A 16,179-nucleotide genomic window follows, 5' to 3' on the forward strand; every position below is an offset into this window, starting at 1 on the left:
AATGTCCAATAATCAAAAGCTATTTATGAAAATACTTACTTTTTGCGGCATTGATTTGCCTCCATAATGCAGGACAAACAGTGATCGCTCAGACAGAATGCACTTAGAAAGTGACAAATGTACTTTATATTCAATATCATAGATTTTAGAAGGAGTAAACACATTGTGGAACAAAATGAAAAAACATTTTTTCCACTTCTATAATAAAGGACATTAAATCGGTGAAAGGGGAACTCGAAACATGTTGTTGGACTCTAAAAAAAAATATTGTGATACTTAAGATCAATTTCAATTCTAATTTAAATGCTTTAACAATGTTGCTAATTTGTCAATCTCAGCTTTTGTTGTATTTAACATAGGATATAACTTCAACAATTCAAGAAATTTGAGTTAGTCAAAATTTCTCTAAAGGGATTTAAAAGACTCCCAGTAAACACTTAATCCCTTTTTGAGATCCTTAGCCCACTTTATGTTGTCAGACAGGTTCTAATTATGTGATTTCTTGACTCAACAGCAATACCACTTAAAGTGGCACCGACGGTGATCAAGTTCAGGGTTTCGGTTATCAGGTTGTCTTAGAGAGCCAGGTTTGGTTGGATAGCTTTTTAATTGTTTGAATGAAATCCTGATATAAATTCAACTTTGTCTATTTACTCAGGTTATCTTGGACTGATACAAAAAAAGTGTTTAATGATCTGAAATATTTAAGTGTGATATAAATAGCAAAAACATGCAGATTTATGTTACATTAGACTGATATGCCGATGATTTAAAAGCAAAACTGCAGTTTTTGAAAGTTTTATCAATGCATAGATCAATATATGTGTATATGTATAAAGTATTTGTATTCATGTATAATCTGAATTACAATTTTGATTAAGAATTTTTATGTAGCCCCCTCTTCCCCCCCCAAAAATATGAATAAGCTTTGGTGTAAATGTTCCTGTCTGCCAAATATATCCATAATATCAGTTGGTTTTGACCTAATTGCTTAAATGTCAGTGGACGAAGCACAAAACTAATCAATTAATGATGTTATGAGACATGTATGAGAGATAAAAGCAGACATACTGTAATTGCGCCATATTGATCTGGATACGCGGCTCTGTCAAACATCCTTTGAGACACTTGTGTCAACAGCTGTGTAACTAAATAACCAAAAGCATTACCGACAAATAAAATTCATAATCTCCTTTTTTTTTTTTTTCCCAAAGAGCAAAACTGCGACATCTACGCTGATAATAGCTGACTTGATGTTGTATTCTTTTGGGGATTTTGCAAGTAAGATCTATTAAAGCAGCTTGAAATGGATACAAGCAGTCAGTTAAATCTTGCCCGCAGTCACTCAGGGGCACAAGGGAAACCTGAGCCTCAAAGACTGCGGTGCATTAGTTCTGCTAAGATAACCGTGAATGCTAATTGCAGGAAAGGACAAACTGTAACCCTGGCCCTGTGGCCATGAAGTCATTAAATAACCCAAGGAGCTTCGTAGAAACAGACAGCCTACAAAGAAAAGTACAATCTGATTTTTGTCTGAGTGGAGAGAACAACTGTTGGATGTGCCAAATCTACCTGTCATTAATGCAGGAAATTCACTGAACTTTCTATTGGACACGTGTTTATGTTGTTCCATCCCTTGGGGACGTTCACAACCACGCCGGGTAGAATTTGACAGGGAATACCTGGGAATGTTAACTATTTGCGGTATAAACTTTGTTTTCCAACACCCTAAACTAAGTCTAAATGTTTCAATAAATGTATGAAATGGAGTTGGTTTTCTTAGCCACTGGAATGCATATTTTGTGTGCAATTTCATCTTCTGTCTCAATTTTTCTAGAAGTTATTAAACAAAACATTTCTAAACGTAACCAGATTGATCTCTGTTTCTCATCTTCTTTATACGAAGCATTTATCATTTTGATTCAAGAGTTTAGAGGAGTCATTTTATTGGAAATCAGGGTCACATACTGAAGATTCACTGAAAAAATACAAATAAAAATCCAGATTTATGGTTACCGGATAAGTACATTTCAGACTGCTGAACAGCACTCCAGCCTATTTCCCCCCAAACCCAGAACAGAAACTTTAGACTGTGTCTAGATTAACACAAGCAATGCCACAGCTGTGGTTAATGTCCTGGATATTCTTGGTGCATCTTATGAATCACCCCCAAATTTGACTTTTTCCTTCCACTCAATCATTTAAAATATACTTGGATGTGTCATTTTGAACACAAACTTCTTTTTTTTTTAATGACAGAGCTAAGTAGTTTAAAAAGTTACTCTTTGTCACTCTTTGAACTGAATTACTGAAATAAACTTTTCAATGATATAATTTATTTATCTCTTTTTCCTTTGTGTTGCTTTAACAGAGCAGATAGGACAATTCGTCTATGACATTTACCCCTGTAGTGTTGTCTCAGCATAACACACATTTTCTGTTCAGAATAAATGACAGAATGCTGCTTGTAAAGAACCAAATCTGGGCTTCATAATTCTGGAAAGGTTTGTAGAAACACCAATTCCATACATCCCATTTATCAGTTGATTCATTTCCTTCACAACACCTCAGAGCCAAACTGAAACCTCGAATCCCAAATATATTTCCCAGCTTCTTGCCACGCTGAGAGATTTGTGATTTACTGCAGTCCAGCTGCCGGGTGAGCGCAACCTTCACTAGTCAACCCGCACTGGCTGCCTGTCGGGCCCGGACAGAGATGGATGGCTGTTAGTGTGACACCTAGCAGTGGGTTACATGGCCTTGAGGTTTATCGTCTAATTAGGCTCTAATGTAACTACAATGCTCTCGAGAAGATGTTGTCTTGCCCGCCAAGGCTCTTTAAAAGCCTCCCTGGGGCAGCAGGGGACAGCTTGGAGTGAGGTCCTGTGGCAGACCACAGCCATGTCCAAGAGAAAGGGTCAGGTTTCCTCATCTTCTGCTTCAATGTACTGGAAATAGTGTGTTGTTGGTTAAAGGCAGGGGGGGAATCAGAATTTCCAATTTGGAAAATAAACACATCTTAACTATTTATACACAATAGTTTATCATGATCATATTATATTGATCTTCGTTCTGATCAAAATAAATTTAATTTTAAAAAATAATCTAGAACTGTGAAAAAGTAATCATGTCCATTAAATCGTAAAATACCTCTGCTTTAAATATTTTTTGTTCAATTTTACAAGCAAAACCAAAGCTTGTTCACTGCCTTTGATGAGTGTTTGATACATTAGAGAAACATTATCCAAAATTCATCTATGAAAGGTTTTTGCTCCCAAAATGAGCATGGTTAATATAAAATATACTGATGCCAAATCTGGATCCAATCTTTACAAATTTCTAAAATCTATTCAGAAATCTATTTACAAATGTCAACTATTACATCCATGAAACTATAACAAAAAGTTTGTTTAGGAAAAAATGAAACAAAAGCCTTCATTTATAATGTGAAATCCAATATTACACCTCTACCTCTAATTATAAATAAATGAATTGTTAGCATTCTGACAACTGTCTGGAGTAATGAAATTAAAGACAAAATGTCAATATTTTCCTGACGCGTCACATGACTTCCCATAACTTACAGCGGCTCATGAAGGATGGTATCATCGCCTTTGTATTAGAAGCCGGTCTTGAGGGATAAGGTGTCTGACTGAAGGTCATCAGTGCCCTCTTGAGTGAACATAAGAGCCCTTTGTGGTCAGGTTAAATGCACCTGACAAGCCACTGCAGCGGAGTCACCCTTTTTAATTGTCATGTAACGGTTTCATGTAGAGCCAAACTGTCTGCAACACTTCAGCTGCTGGAAACCAGAGCTCAGCCACACAAGCCGCACACTGGTGTGGTTATCTGGACGGCTGCCACATGAGCATTGGAAAAAATTGGAGGGCTTTTGTAGTAGAATACTGACAATTAATAAAGCATAATTAAATACTTCAACTGATTAAATTGACAGTACATTGCAAATGTGTTAATACTATTTAAATTTAATAGTGTCAGTTTAGGTTTTATACATTCTGTTGGGAATGGAAAACAAAGGATTTTGAAATATGTTCATGTGTGGAGTGCTTATATATTTCATCAGTTTTGCACATTTGGAGATTTTTGGAGACACTGTTCCTTATAAAATAATTCAAACTCTGTCAGAATAGAAAGCATCTTTGAACACCTGTTTTACAGCTTAGCTACGAATTCTTAAATTAATGCAGGTCTGGACTTTGTCTAGGCCACTTCAACACATAAAAAAAGACTCCAGATTCCTCATCCCAGGTGAAGTCAAACCTCTCTACATCTCGATGCTGCTACCTCCATGCCACGCACAAGGTCATACAGATATTATATAAAGGGGCCACAGTGAAGGTGCTGAACACATCTGAATGCACACCACACATTTCAGACAAATCATAAAACCATGTGTAACCTTAACTCCACATCAGAATAATACAAATTTTATGCTGGTCTATCACAAAACTCCAGCGAAATAAGTTAAGATTTATGATTGCAAAACATGAAAAAGCTATATTAAGCCTTAGAAGGTGGCAAATATATTAAATGCAATTGCAGGTATTTTTAATTGAAGACGTGTGACTTTTAAAATAAAATCTAAATTACTTTTATTTCCAAAAGCAGGCACAAAATGGACAAACTCTAACAGGTTTGATATGTTCTCCCAAACGCAACTTCACAATTCAGCAGCAGCCAGAGATGACAGGAAAATAAATAATTCACTTTAACCCCAATAACAAACTCCCTGCCATCCTGCATCTGCCTCAGTGGCTGTAATTATGGTCTAAAATGAAAGCCACTTCATATCAAGCTATAGTCAGATGTCAAAGGCTGGCCTGTTTCAGACAGTCACAGAAATGTGCTCAATAATTTTACCTAACCAATCATTTCCAGAAAGCAGGAAAAGCATTTCCAAAACATCAATGAGCTTGTTAAATCTATACAAAAATATTTGGACAAATTCATGCATTAGTTCATTAAAACTTTTAAGCGGATTTAGAAATCTGAACACCATCATTGAGGTGTTACAATAATCTCAGGATGCTTTCTGATTTAGAGCCAACATTCTTCCTTGTTGGCAGATTGCCACCATGTCAGGGGAGTCAGTTTTGTGGTTCTCTACCATTTTGCTGAGTAACAAACAAGAATTTTCCTTGGATCACAAAACTGTGATGGCTATCAGCACAGGTCACTGTCTTGGGCAAGTGTAGCCCCCAGCATAACCAGAAAATCCCCACTTTGTCTCGACACATCATCAGAAGTAAAACTACTGCTTTGACACATTCCTAGCACACCTCATGTTCTCCTCCTGGTATGCGACAAACAGTGGAGAAAGGATTGAATTCATACTCAAAGTTTATGAAAAGGTTTTATTTTTATTGATATATCAACTTTACCCATCAATCAGTGATAAAACAAGGAGTAAAGGACAGACACAACGTGATGTTAAATTATGAACTTTAAACATAGGGAAATAAGCTAAAGACCGTGTATTTAAGTTTAAATCAGCTTCGCTGAAGAAAATACAAGACAACACAAGAAACAAAGAAATATTTACCATGTAGGTTATAGCAAACATACATCACAAGTAGTTGAGTTGGCAAGGCAGATAAAGCACAGGATGCAAACAGAAATCCAGGATGCTGAAGGAGTCCAGTATGCTTCAGTTTTAGGTTGACCTTTAAAGAAGAAAAAAAAAAACAGCATTAGCGATCAGAACAGAAAGCAACGTATCTTTCAAAGAAATTCTAGCTGTTGAACTTTGACATTATGTATTTAGGCATTTGTTGTATCCTTTATCATTATCATGATTAATTTCTTACAACAGATTCAAATTAATGTTTGAAAACTCCAAAAACTGGTTGCATTGATAGAATTGTCTTTTTTTTCTATTTAACCAATTTGTTCCATGAGAGCATCCATAAACATTAATACATTCAAAAATTGTTTTAAGTGATAATATTGTCATTTTGAGACTTATTTACTAATAGCATAAAGTCAAAGTCTACTTTATTGTGATGATGTCGCATGTACTAGACATATAAGGGATCAAAATTACGTTTCAGACAGGGGGAAAAAAAAGCAATTGTACCTACATTTGTGGAGAAAAATGTATAAACTTACTGTTCTGGGTGTCAAATATTTCAAAGTCTACTAAGACTGTTTAAGGCTCCAAGTGAACCTTATAACGAGGTCTGATGTTTATATATGATTGGAAACCCAAATTCAAATAAATGTGCTCATAAATTTAAAGTTATGCATCTAAAAAACTTGTCATCTATTATTATAATGATTGCAGACCCCTGGGTTGGATGGTCTTCCATTAGTGAGTGAATGATCTGGTCATGTAGTTCAAAGGGAAAAACATGAGCACTATTATTGCATACATCTAGTAAGCCATAAAATTACCACAAACAGTAAAGATTTTTATTTGTAGAAAATTATACTAAAGGCAGAAACTTTATGATGTGCAAGATATTCAGTGTGGGTCAGAAGGACCGACTGTAAATGCATAGTTTACACTTCTGAGTGGGACAGTAGTCCAAATGCAACTGGAAGCTTTTATATATGTAATAATGAATTTGGTTGCATTTTAATCAGGTTTTAACTCATGTGGTCCTGCTGTATATTTGCAAGAGTCACGGGAATTCCAAATGGGAAAGCTGAAACTCTCTTCTGTGTCTTTCAGCTGTCGGATATTGAAAAGTGGACAGAGATACAGATCGGTGTGTCTGCAGCTGGACATGTTCTCTGCAAACATAACGGGTGGGATGGGGGTGGTGTAAATTGCTATAGTGTGCCTCAATGTGGTTAAAAAAAAAAAGAAAGAAATTTTTAGAAAACTCACTTGGGCTTCGTCTCAGCATCTGTGACCTGACGGATAAAGATGGCGTCCTCTGGGTGGCTGATGTCTCCTTTCTCGTGCATGTAGGACGAGGCAATGGCGAGCATAGTGCCATCGTTGCTGAAAGCCAGGGAAGCAATGCTAGTTGGGTAGCGGTGGAACTGACACAGGCGCTTTTTGTTGAATGGATCCCAGATATTCACAAAGCCGTCTGAGCCACCTGGAGAGAGGAGAGGCTCAAGGTCAACCTCAGAAGTTTAAAACCGTTAGAATAGAGATTAGGTCTTTACTAGCAGATTGTGACAAGTCAGTGACAAAAGGTCAAAAGAAGATTTTCAAAATAGAATCAGTTTAGCAATATATTGAAAGAAAAACTGTTTAATTCAAGTTCTAATAAAAATAAAATTTAAAGTTTTTTTGAGACCATTTTGCTTTAGATATCAGACCTACATAAAATCTGAAAAATAAAAGTTTGCCTGGTTATTTTTGGAGTTTTAGGAGTCCAAATTGTAATTCCAATGCTTTTACAATTACACCATATCTAAATGGCAGCTTGTAAAGACACTTTACAGCCACAAACCTCAATGCAGTTTGCTGAAAACTCTATGTACCTGTAGCAAAGGTATTGTGAACACTGTGAAAAGAAATGGCATTGACAGGGTAGACGTGTTCAATTCCTTCCTCCTTTAGCCGGTGGCACTTAAAGGCATATTTCTTCTTCTGAACCTCCTGGCTCGGATCCAGGTACTCCACAGCTACTCGGCCTTCGATTGAACTCAACACATAACCCTGAAGCCAAGACGAAAAACAGAAAGGAAACTACAATCCAGCCTCAATCTCAATAAGAAATATGTATTCATAACATTAGTTTCAGTTGAGAGTAAATACTTGAAGAAATTTGATACAGACTGGAGTCTTTCTTTATCAAGCACAAAGTGTACCTGTTTGTTGGGGAAGGCTCTGATGCAACGAGTCTGATACTTGAGGCTGGATTCTCTTCTCTGCTGTACATAACCCATATTCCGCAAATCCCACACCAACACCCGTCTTCCTGCTGTGCCAACGATCAGCCTGTCTCCGGCCACAGAGAGGGTGTAAACCTTCACAAAAACCAGCAGGTTTAAAACCAGTAAAATGTTAAAGGGAATAAATCTATACAGTCCCCTTTAATGTGTTTTGCTACCTTGTCAGGCTGAGTGAAGGTGCCAGCGTTGCAGGGCGTCCGCGGGTCCCACAGTCGTACTGATCTATCCCAGCTGCCCGTTACCATGACATTAACCTCTGGGCAATACTCCACACAACGAATGGGGGCGTCATGTGTTCCAACTATTGCATCTGTTCAAAGAATAAAAGTAAACAAATTACATTTTATTCTTTGTATTACCAACTTACTTGGCAATACAAAGACACGAAGAAACCAGCAGATGAATAAATTTGACCAAATTTACAATTGTCTGATTTGTAATCAGAGGCTCAGAAGAGAAAAAGGAATTGTCTTAAATCATTATCGGCAGGTCAGAGCGATACAACATGTATCAAAGCAGTACATATTTTAAGCTTATAAGGCTTAACCTAAAAGGCGTACCTTGGTCTGTGTTCAAATCATGAGTCTTTAACTGGGAATCTAAACCTCCACTCCAAGAATGTGTTGGGTCCTGCAAGCAAAACTCGACATTATCTACTTGCATCACACTCGTTAAATAAGGTCACAGCATTAAGTCGAAGGCAAATCAACCTACATAAAAAGCACAATCAAGAACAGGAGCTGTGTGTTGGTACTTCATCCTCATTGTGTTTCCTCCCACATCGTAGAGGCGTACAGTGCAGTCCCATGAGGAAACCAAGAGGAACTGGGCAGTGCTGGGGCTGAACTTCACAGCAGAGATGCTGTCTTCTGGCCCCTGGTTTAACTTGTATTCGTTACAGCCCGTCATCTGTGGAAAAGGAGGATAAGGTAAATCTACACTTAACCATAAATATCAGAAAGTCAAAAGCTGATTAGAATAATTCTGGATGTTGATTAAAACAGTTTATAATAACAATCAGATCAATGTAACTAACAGAGATATTAAAAAACACAATCTCTTCCAAAGTTTTCTGTAGCAAAGTCTTGATATGAACCCCTTTGGCAATTTTATGCATTATTACAGCCATATGGAACATGGAGCAAGATTTAAATCAAAACAACAGAGAAAAAGCTGTGCAAGGTAGAGGAAGGTAAACATATTAGACTTACATATTTTTTAAGCTTACTATGAATCTGTGGCAGATATTTTTACACTTAAGCAACGTCGGAAAAACAAAAGCCTGGGAAACGTAATAAGCATGAATGGAGTGATAAACAGATGAACTGATGAAGGACAGTTAGACAATTGTCTAATGTTTATCCATTAATTATATAATTAATGGATAAACAGATTAACAAAAGCTTTAGGTAATGGCATGGGCAGTGAATGAACTATGTAAGCGTTGAAACCCTGTGTTCCACTCAGGGACGTTAAGAGTTTAACGAATAGATTTACAAAATGCTGACTTAATGACAACAATAATTTCTAGAACGTCTAAATTGCGTTCTAGAAAATTAAACTAAAAGTAAGTTTAAAGTTAAGAAAATGGACAAGAAAGACTCAACAACAAGCTGCAGTTTATTCGTGGAATCAATCTTAAAGGCAATGACTTTCCAAATCTCTAAAGAACAAATATTTACGGCATAAATATGACATAAACACAAGCTTTAACAAACGTCAAACTCTTTCACACGTTTCTGGGCCATTTGTTTTTCACTTAGCCGGGGTTAAAGTCATAACTGTTCTTATACAGCTCCAGTAATTACACCGAGCCCAGTTCAGCTAGCGCTAGCAAGTGGCTACAAACATTCGTGGTAGCTTTTTTACTTTACTTACCGCTTCAGTTTCGTGTTGTACAAGAGCGACTGGGTAATATGTCCAGCAGGACTAAGTATTACTACTCAGACCAAATTAAAATTTGAAGAACACTGTTAGAAAATGCTAGAAAGCGAGGCGGTCGCGTGTAGCTAATTCGCTTGCTAGCACAAGGAACAATATCAACTCACTGATTGGCTGACGCTAGCGTTCAAATTGGCGCCTGCAACGTCATTGGTTTGCTTTAAAACTACGCGTATTTCCGTAGAAGCCACACAAATCACCTGACATGGGTCTCCAATTTTTGTTGTTACTAATTTGCTTTGCGATTATTGGAAAATGAAAAGCAATTATTGATTATAAAAAAACAAGATGGATATCGGTATCTTGGTAGCAAAACTCTGGTATGTAGTGAGTATTAGGTTAGGCACTATATCGTTATTCATAAAAAGTATTCACATTTTCCATGAAGCATGCATATTGTGAATGCAATATTCATTCTATTACCTGGTATGCTTTGGTAGCAGATCCTGCATACATTAGAATGCACCTGATTATCCTGGTTTAGTCAAGCATCGCTCTCATTCACGAGGACAATTATAAACAGTCTCTCATAATAATGTGCTTAGTAAATGTTATGAATATCGTTAAAAACTGTCATACTATCCCATTTGGGTTTTTTTTAGAAGACACAACTCTAAAAGTTGAAAAGTCAGTGGGATTTACCATTTGCTGTGGTGCTACTATTAGCAATGCAGGCAATGATCAGTATATTTCTCGCTTTAAAACAGTAAAGGAGCATGTTCACAAACAGAAGCGTCACTGCTTCAGTGAAATGCAAATCGTCAGAAGTGTAGTTCATTCCTGCAATCATCACTGTGTTTGGTGTTGGAGATAAATTGGATCCTGAACTGCAGGGCTTATCTCAAATAAATACATTCAGAGAATGGATTAAATACATACATAATTAAGAAAAATCCTAAAAATTAACCCAATGCATAATAATTAATTATTTATATTGACCATAGTTTTGCTACCTAGATACCGATATCCATCTTGTTTTCTTATAATCAATAATTGCTTTTCATTTTCCAATAATCGCAAAGCAGATTAGTAAGAAAAAAAATTGGAGACCCATGTCAGGTAATTTGTGTGGCTTCTACAGAAATACATGTGCCACCTGCATTGAATGCAAGGTGAAACAATTCCCATCTACTTGAATGTTGTTGTAAAAGACCTAACTGTCATGACTTTCTCACTTCGGTCGTCAAAGTATTGTGGTCTAGCAGTCCCTGCACAAAGGAGGACTGGTGTTTGTTCCATGATGGTGGGATAACGAAGCGCAACCAGAACAGGGACGTTCTTGTGTGTCTTCAAGAAACTATTGATGGCCCAACTACCACTTACCCTGTTCTTCTCTGGCCCTTCTGTCTTTTTGTCTGTACCTGATTTATACACCATTATCTCTGACATACCCAGAAGTGGTCTTCCTTCTAAGTAGTTTAATGTTAAATACAACCAAATTATGTCTGCAATGTTATTTTAAATTCTACAGCATGTTTTATCACTGTGTAATGCCATCCATACCAGAGCCCTCACAAGGCATAAGTGAACTGAACAGCTGCTTAGGACCCCCAAACTTTCAGAGCCTCCCATAAATGCTTAAATCTGAACACAGAGCATCCAGAATTTTGACATTTGTTGATAAAACAAAATGAAACTGAAAGACAAAAAAGTTTAAGTTCAACCCAATTTTTGAATTATACTTACTCAACTGAATTCTAGTTTGTTTGTTTGTTTGTTTTTTTGTGTGTTTTTTTCATAATTTGCTTATAAAAAAAAGAAAAAAAGAATTGGTTTGTAATTGGTGCTTGGAATGTTATAAAAAAATGGTTTTAAACTTTTTAAAATTTAACCTGACGAAGTAACATGTAATAATTTTCCCTATAACAACCATAGGTACGATATAGAACAATTTCTCTGGTATCAAATTTGACCTCAGCATCAGTGGTATTTCTAAACAAGGTAAAGCTAAATATAATCTTACATTCCTGGAACATCCTCAGCAAGTCTACCGGCAGTTCTGAACCTTTACAACCTTTCTGATATTGATATATTTATTTAAAAAACACTGTCAAAATTTTCTGTTGGACAGCACACACAACACATATGAATTTGATTTGAATGAACAAACATCTCAAATCAAAATCTTGTTACTAAAAGTACATGTTTTTTTTATGAGAATGCAACCATTAAAATTACAGTTGGAACCTATAATACTTATTTAACATTTCATGAATTTTAAGAGCTAACATTTAATACCCTCTCAAGATTATTTTTTACAGTGCTATGACAGATTTTGCAATGGTTTTAATTGAATGACCCTTGCTTTTTGGTCTTTTGGTTACTGTTCGGGAAGCTATAACTACAGACATATATATTACAAAAGAAATACATTAATAAAAACAAACAAACAAACAAACAAAACACTAACAGAGGCCTCTGACATAAAAAAAAAAAACCTAACCATAATGCATCATTATCTGCATAAAGACTAATTAAGACAGACTATTGTACCCAATTGAAAATGAAGGCTCAAATATTTAACTTGGGTCATTTGCGCTCCCAGCATATGGAAATGTTTTTTTCTTTAAATCTTTAAATAAGACATGTTGGCATAAAAGGCTTCAGTTTTGATCCCGCTGCATATACTTTGGTAAAACTAAAAATTATTAAATTATTTATTACTTCACAATAATAACAGATGAGCAAACTTCTTTAGAATGAACTTTACTGAGCTTCGGTCTATACAGAATTTTAATATCAGGAAAAAAAAAAAACATAGAGGCAGAAATCGAGGTTATTTTTGGCTTTTTCGTAGCTTTTAAACTATACAGCCGTCATAAAAACTAAACAACAAAAAACAACAACAACAACAACAACAAAAAAGCAAATGAATGTTTTGTACAGCGTTCAGTTTAAGAATCACATGATTGTCCTCACTATAACGAAACAAAACAAACAAACAAAAAAAAAAGCAATATTTCGCGTTTTTGAAACTGAGCTGTGACAAAAATAAAAGGCTGACAAACCAACAGTATTGCACGGTTTAAAGATACTAAAATATTAATTTCCACATTTTTTTTTTTGCAAACACTGACGCAAATTTCTGAAATACAGACAAACGACTCCCGTTTAAAACAAGTTTATGTTTCCCCCAAAATTGAATACATTAAAATATATGCACCATATTTGTGGGAATCAACAGCAAGATTTTATTTACAATGTTTTTGGTCTTATAATAATAATAATAATAATAATAATAATAATAATAATAATAATAATAATAATATACAAAATGTACAAAATGTGATTTTTTTTTCTTTTTTTACTGCTCCCATTTAAAAACACAAGTAGTGTTAAACTGGCCTCAGCAGCGGCGTGGGATGGGAATAGTACATGTGATGGGGGAAAGCCAGCAGTGACTGGCTGCCCGGCGAGTTCGTGCCGGGGCTGCCGCTCCCGTCCGAGGCCCCGCTCTCGTGGTAAAGTATCGGCACCCGCACGATCCTCTGAGCCGCTGCATGGCTCATGTTTGCCGCTTCTAGCTCGGCGGCCAGCTGCCTCTTCCACTTGTTCCTCCGGTTCTGGAACCAGATCTTCACCTGCGTCTCGGTGAGGTGCAGCGACGCGGCCAAGCCGGCCCGCTCCGAGCTGCTCAGGTAGCGCTTGATGTCGAAGGTGGACTCCAGCTGGAACACCTGGCTCCTGGAGAACACCGTGCGCGTCTTCTTCTTACGACAGGGCTTCTTGTCGGGGTCCAGCTCGTCTGGTTTCCTCCTCCAGTCCTCCTCCTGGTCGGTTTCCTTCTTGGACTCATCGGCGTCGCTCTCGTCCAGCGCCAGGTCGTCGTCGGCGCTCTCCTCTTTGGCATCTTGGTCGCTTTTTTGGAGGTCCGGCGAGCGCCTGTCTTCTTCCCTCTGGCTGATTTTCTCCGAACCTGCTGAAGGAAAAAATATATATTATTAAATAAACTTTAACATGTGAGTAGGTTTTTACTGCATAAACGTTGCACGAATCAGTTTGTTTGTAGTAGCCAAATAAATTGAATAAACAGTAAGCTATTTCTTTATGAATTAACATATTATCAGTTAGACCCTTTTACGGAAATTTAGAAAATAAAACGTTAACTTTTTTTTTTTTCTTTAGGGAAAAAATATTTACCCGACGCAGTCCTAAAATGCGCTCCCAACGTGTATGGATACCACCAGGCAGACGCTCTCTCCAAATACTGCGCTGACAGCCCGATCCTCTGCCCGGGCAGCTCAAATCTAGGCAGAGACAGGTCGCTGAGCCTGGAGAAAAATGTGCCTTCAAACACTCCTTTGGAAGACCCGAGGGTGGGTGCTGGCTTCGAGGGTTTGTCTTCAATGTTGAGCAGGTTCTTTATGGAAAACGGCGAATCCTTTGCGGCTTGGCGAGTCTCCTGCGTGTCAGATTCTGCCATTACCGCTTATTGTCCGTTATGGATGACCATCTACAAAGTTCTGGAGGTAAAAACAGTTAAAACATTTACTTCCAACTTGTTGTTGATTTTAAGAAAATCTACCAAAGAGGAGGATATAAAAGAAAGAAAAAAAAGAAGTTGCGTCCCAGCCTCCCCGGAGGATGATTTGGAGTGGAAAAAGCGCAGGGATCACTGCGTCAAAGTCGCGCTGTATTGTAATGACGGAGAATGGAAATGCCATCTGACTTAAAGCGCGCTCGGTCTCTGCTATTGGGTAGGTACAATAGCAAATGGGAAACGCGATGGGGGCTGTGACGGGAACAGGATCCAAACATTAGAAGAAGGCCGCGCAAGCGTTTTGGCTCCGGGCTCAATAGTAACGCACCCACTTATCATCCAATTAGATTAAAGAGGAAAATCTCTCTGGGTTTCGGTGCGGGCTCGGGAGGCCGTGCGCAAACCACAATCACCTGGCAGTAAATTGAATAAACGTGGATGACACAGAGAAGGTTTGGTTCGTTTTGTAAATTCCGTGTTCACACACTTACGCACAGCGTTACCAAAGTATTTTAAAAGAATATTGAAAGAACTTCACCCAACAACACATCAAACTTCATTTAATTATAGTTGAAACACCAGGGTAGGAAGAAGGAGGATGTGATTCCTGGGCTAGAGACAATTTTTGTTCCCTATCCATGCATTGTAAGTTTCAACATCAGGATATTTTCACTATTAAATTATTTAATTCTTTTATTTAACAGTTCTTCACTTCTGAAGCATTAGTGGGTAACTTGTTTTCTTTAATAAAAACATCATATAACTGTATAGATTCACAACCTGTCCAGAAACATATACATTATTTAAAATACAGAAATTTACAGTTATACAAACAAACCACCACAACATGACCTTGACCTTCACTGAGGTAAGAGTGACCTGCAGTGCATCAGATGTTATTGTGGGATCTTCTGTGACCTCCAGGATTAGTTGCTGATGCGCTCTTAGTGTAATTTTAGTTGGCCATTCGTTGATAACAACTCTCACTGTTTATTGGAGTCCCAAAACATTGGGAATTACTTTTTAGCCTTTTCCAGACTCCTAGTTCTCAAATATTTTTGTTCCATAATGTTGGTTTTTGAGATCGTTGTCATGTCGACAGACAGGTAAGTATTTTCTTGATTTTACAGGTCAGCCAGCAATTAGGCATGGTGTCACTCCTGAAATTGAACTAAAAATGTGTTTAATTACATATTTTGTGATTTAATAAGGGGGGGTAATTGCTTTTTTATGTAGGGACGGGTTCGTTTGGGTAACATTTTCCTTTAATAAATTGAAACCTTTTATAAAGTTTATTTTTAATTCCCTTACCTGTTGTGAAATCTTGCTGTGGGATATTTAATTACCCAGCTATGTTTTTACTGAAAAACAAGACCTCTGGATAGTGTCTTTAAAAGCACAAAAAACAAAAAGCCATCAGATAATTACTGATTTCATTTGTTTAAGTGGTATCTGCTCTGATGCAGGCTGTGGTTCATCTGTTCCACCTTCAGCAGAGAAATATGTGCAGTTTACCTGGACCAGAGCTTATTGACTTCAGTGTAATTTTATTAGACAGGAAACGCTGCAGGCGAGTTACAAACTGCATGCCTTCCATCCTGATAAAGCCCTTTCAGATCAGCTTTGTACTAAAAACCCCAACAGGTGACCTAATGCGAATGACAACAGTAATGTCCCTGTGAAATATAAAAGCACATGAATGAAGCAGATGACATTTGTGGAATGAAACGTGGGGCTAAATCCCATTTCGTAGGGCTACCCCTCCCCTGCAGCACTCCTCCGGTCCCTTGGTGCTGAACTAAGAGGTTGAAAGGTTCCACAGTAAAACGGGACACTCCTTTAAGAGCAAGAAACTGATTTCTTGGATATGTGGCTAATGATGC

The 16,179-nt window shown here is 37.3% G+C and overlaps 2 protein-coding genes across 3 annotated transcripts; both read right to left on the bottom strand.

Moving 5' to 3' along the window:
• Positions 1-5,365: 5,365 nt before the first annotated feature.
• On the bottom strand, positions 5,366-9,929 carry bub3 (BUB3 mitotic checkpoint protein). The gene is made up of 8 exons (XM_028030258.1): positions 9,754-9,929; positions 8,590-8,784; positions 8,436-8,505; positions 8,034-8,185; positions 7,792-7,950; positions 7,462-7,639; positions 6,854-7,070; positions 5,366-5,684 (listed from the first exon to the last, which is right to left on the bottom strand). The coding sequence occupies exons 2-8, from the start codon at positions 8,782-8,784 to the stop codon at positions 5,675-5,677; spliced, it is 981 nt and encodes a 326-aa protein (XP_027886059.1). The 5' UTR covers positions 9,754-9,929; the 3' UTR covers positions 5,366-5,674.
• Positions 9,930-13,116: 3,187 nt separating this feature from the next.
• On the bottom strand, positions 13,117-14,602 carry hmx3b (H6 family homeobox 3b). Of its 2 annotated transcripts, none has more exons than XM_028029122.1 (2): positions 13,957-14,602; positions 13,117-13,732 (listed from the first exon to the last, which is right to left on the bottom strand). In XM_028029122.1, exons 1-2 carry the CDS (start codon positions 14,237-14,239, stop codon positions 13,152-13,154), a joined length of 864 nt encoding a protein of 287 aa, XP_027884923.1. In that variant the 5' UTR covers positions 14,240-14,602; the 3' UTR covers positions 13,117-13,151. The 2 variants fall into 2 exon arrangements, with proteins under 2 accessions (XP_027884923.1, XP_027884922.1); XM_028029121.1 differs by having other exon boundaries at positions 13,117-13,735; positions 13,957-14,601.
• Between the last annotated feature and the right edge of the window lie 1,577 nt (positions 14,603-16,179).

Source organism: Xiphophorus couchianus, chromosome 10 (assembly GCF_001444195.1).
Source record: "Xiphophorus couchianus chromosome 10, X_couchianus-1.0, whole genome shotgun sequence".
In the NCBI taxonomy this organism is placed as follows: domain Eukaryota; kingdom Metazoa; phylum Chordata; class Actinopteri; order Cyprinodontiformes; family Poeciliidae; genus Xiphophorus; species Xiphophorus couchianus.

Bases quoted from the DNA above. Each gene is read 5' to 3' on its own strand.
- bub3 (XM_028030258.1), bottom strand. From the start codon at position 8,784: ATGACGGGCTGTAACGAATACAAGTTAAACCAGGGGCCAGAAGACAGC. The intron at 8,186-8,435 runs GTACGCCTTTTA...TTCTTTGAACAG, and splicing joins TGATTTGAACACAGACCAAG to ATGCAATAGTTGGAACACAT. The intron at 7,640-7,791 runs GTACACTTTGTG...TCTTGGCTTCAG, and splicing joins GAGCCTTCCCCAACAAACAG to GGTTATGTGTTGAGTTCAAT.
- hmx3b (XM_028029121.1), bottom strand. From the start codon at position 14,239: ATGGCAGAATCTGACACGCAGGAGACTCGCCAAGCCGCAAAGGATTCG. The intron at 13,736-13,956 runs GTAAATATTTTT...TTTTTCCTTCAG, and splicing joins GCATTTTAGGACTGCGTCGG to CAGGTTCGGAGAAAATCAGC.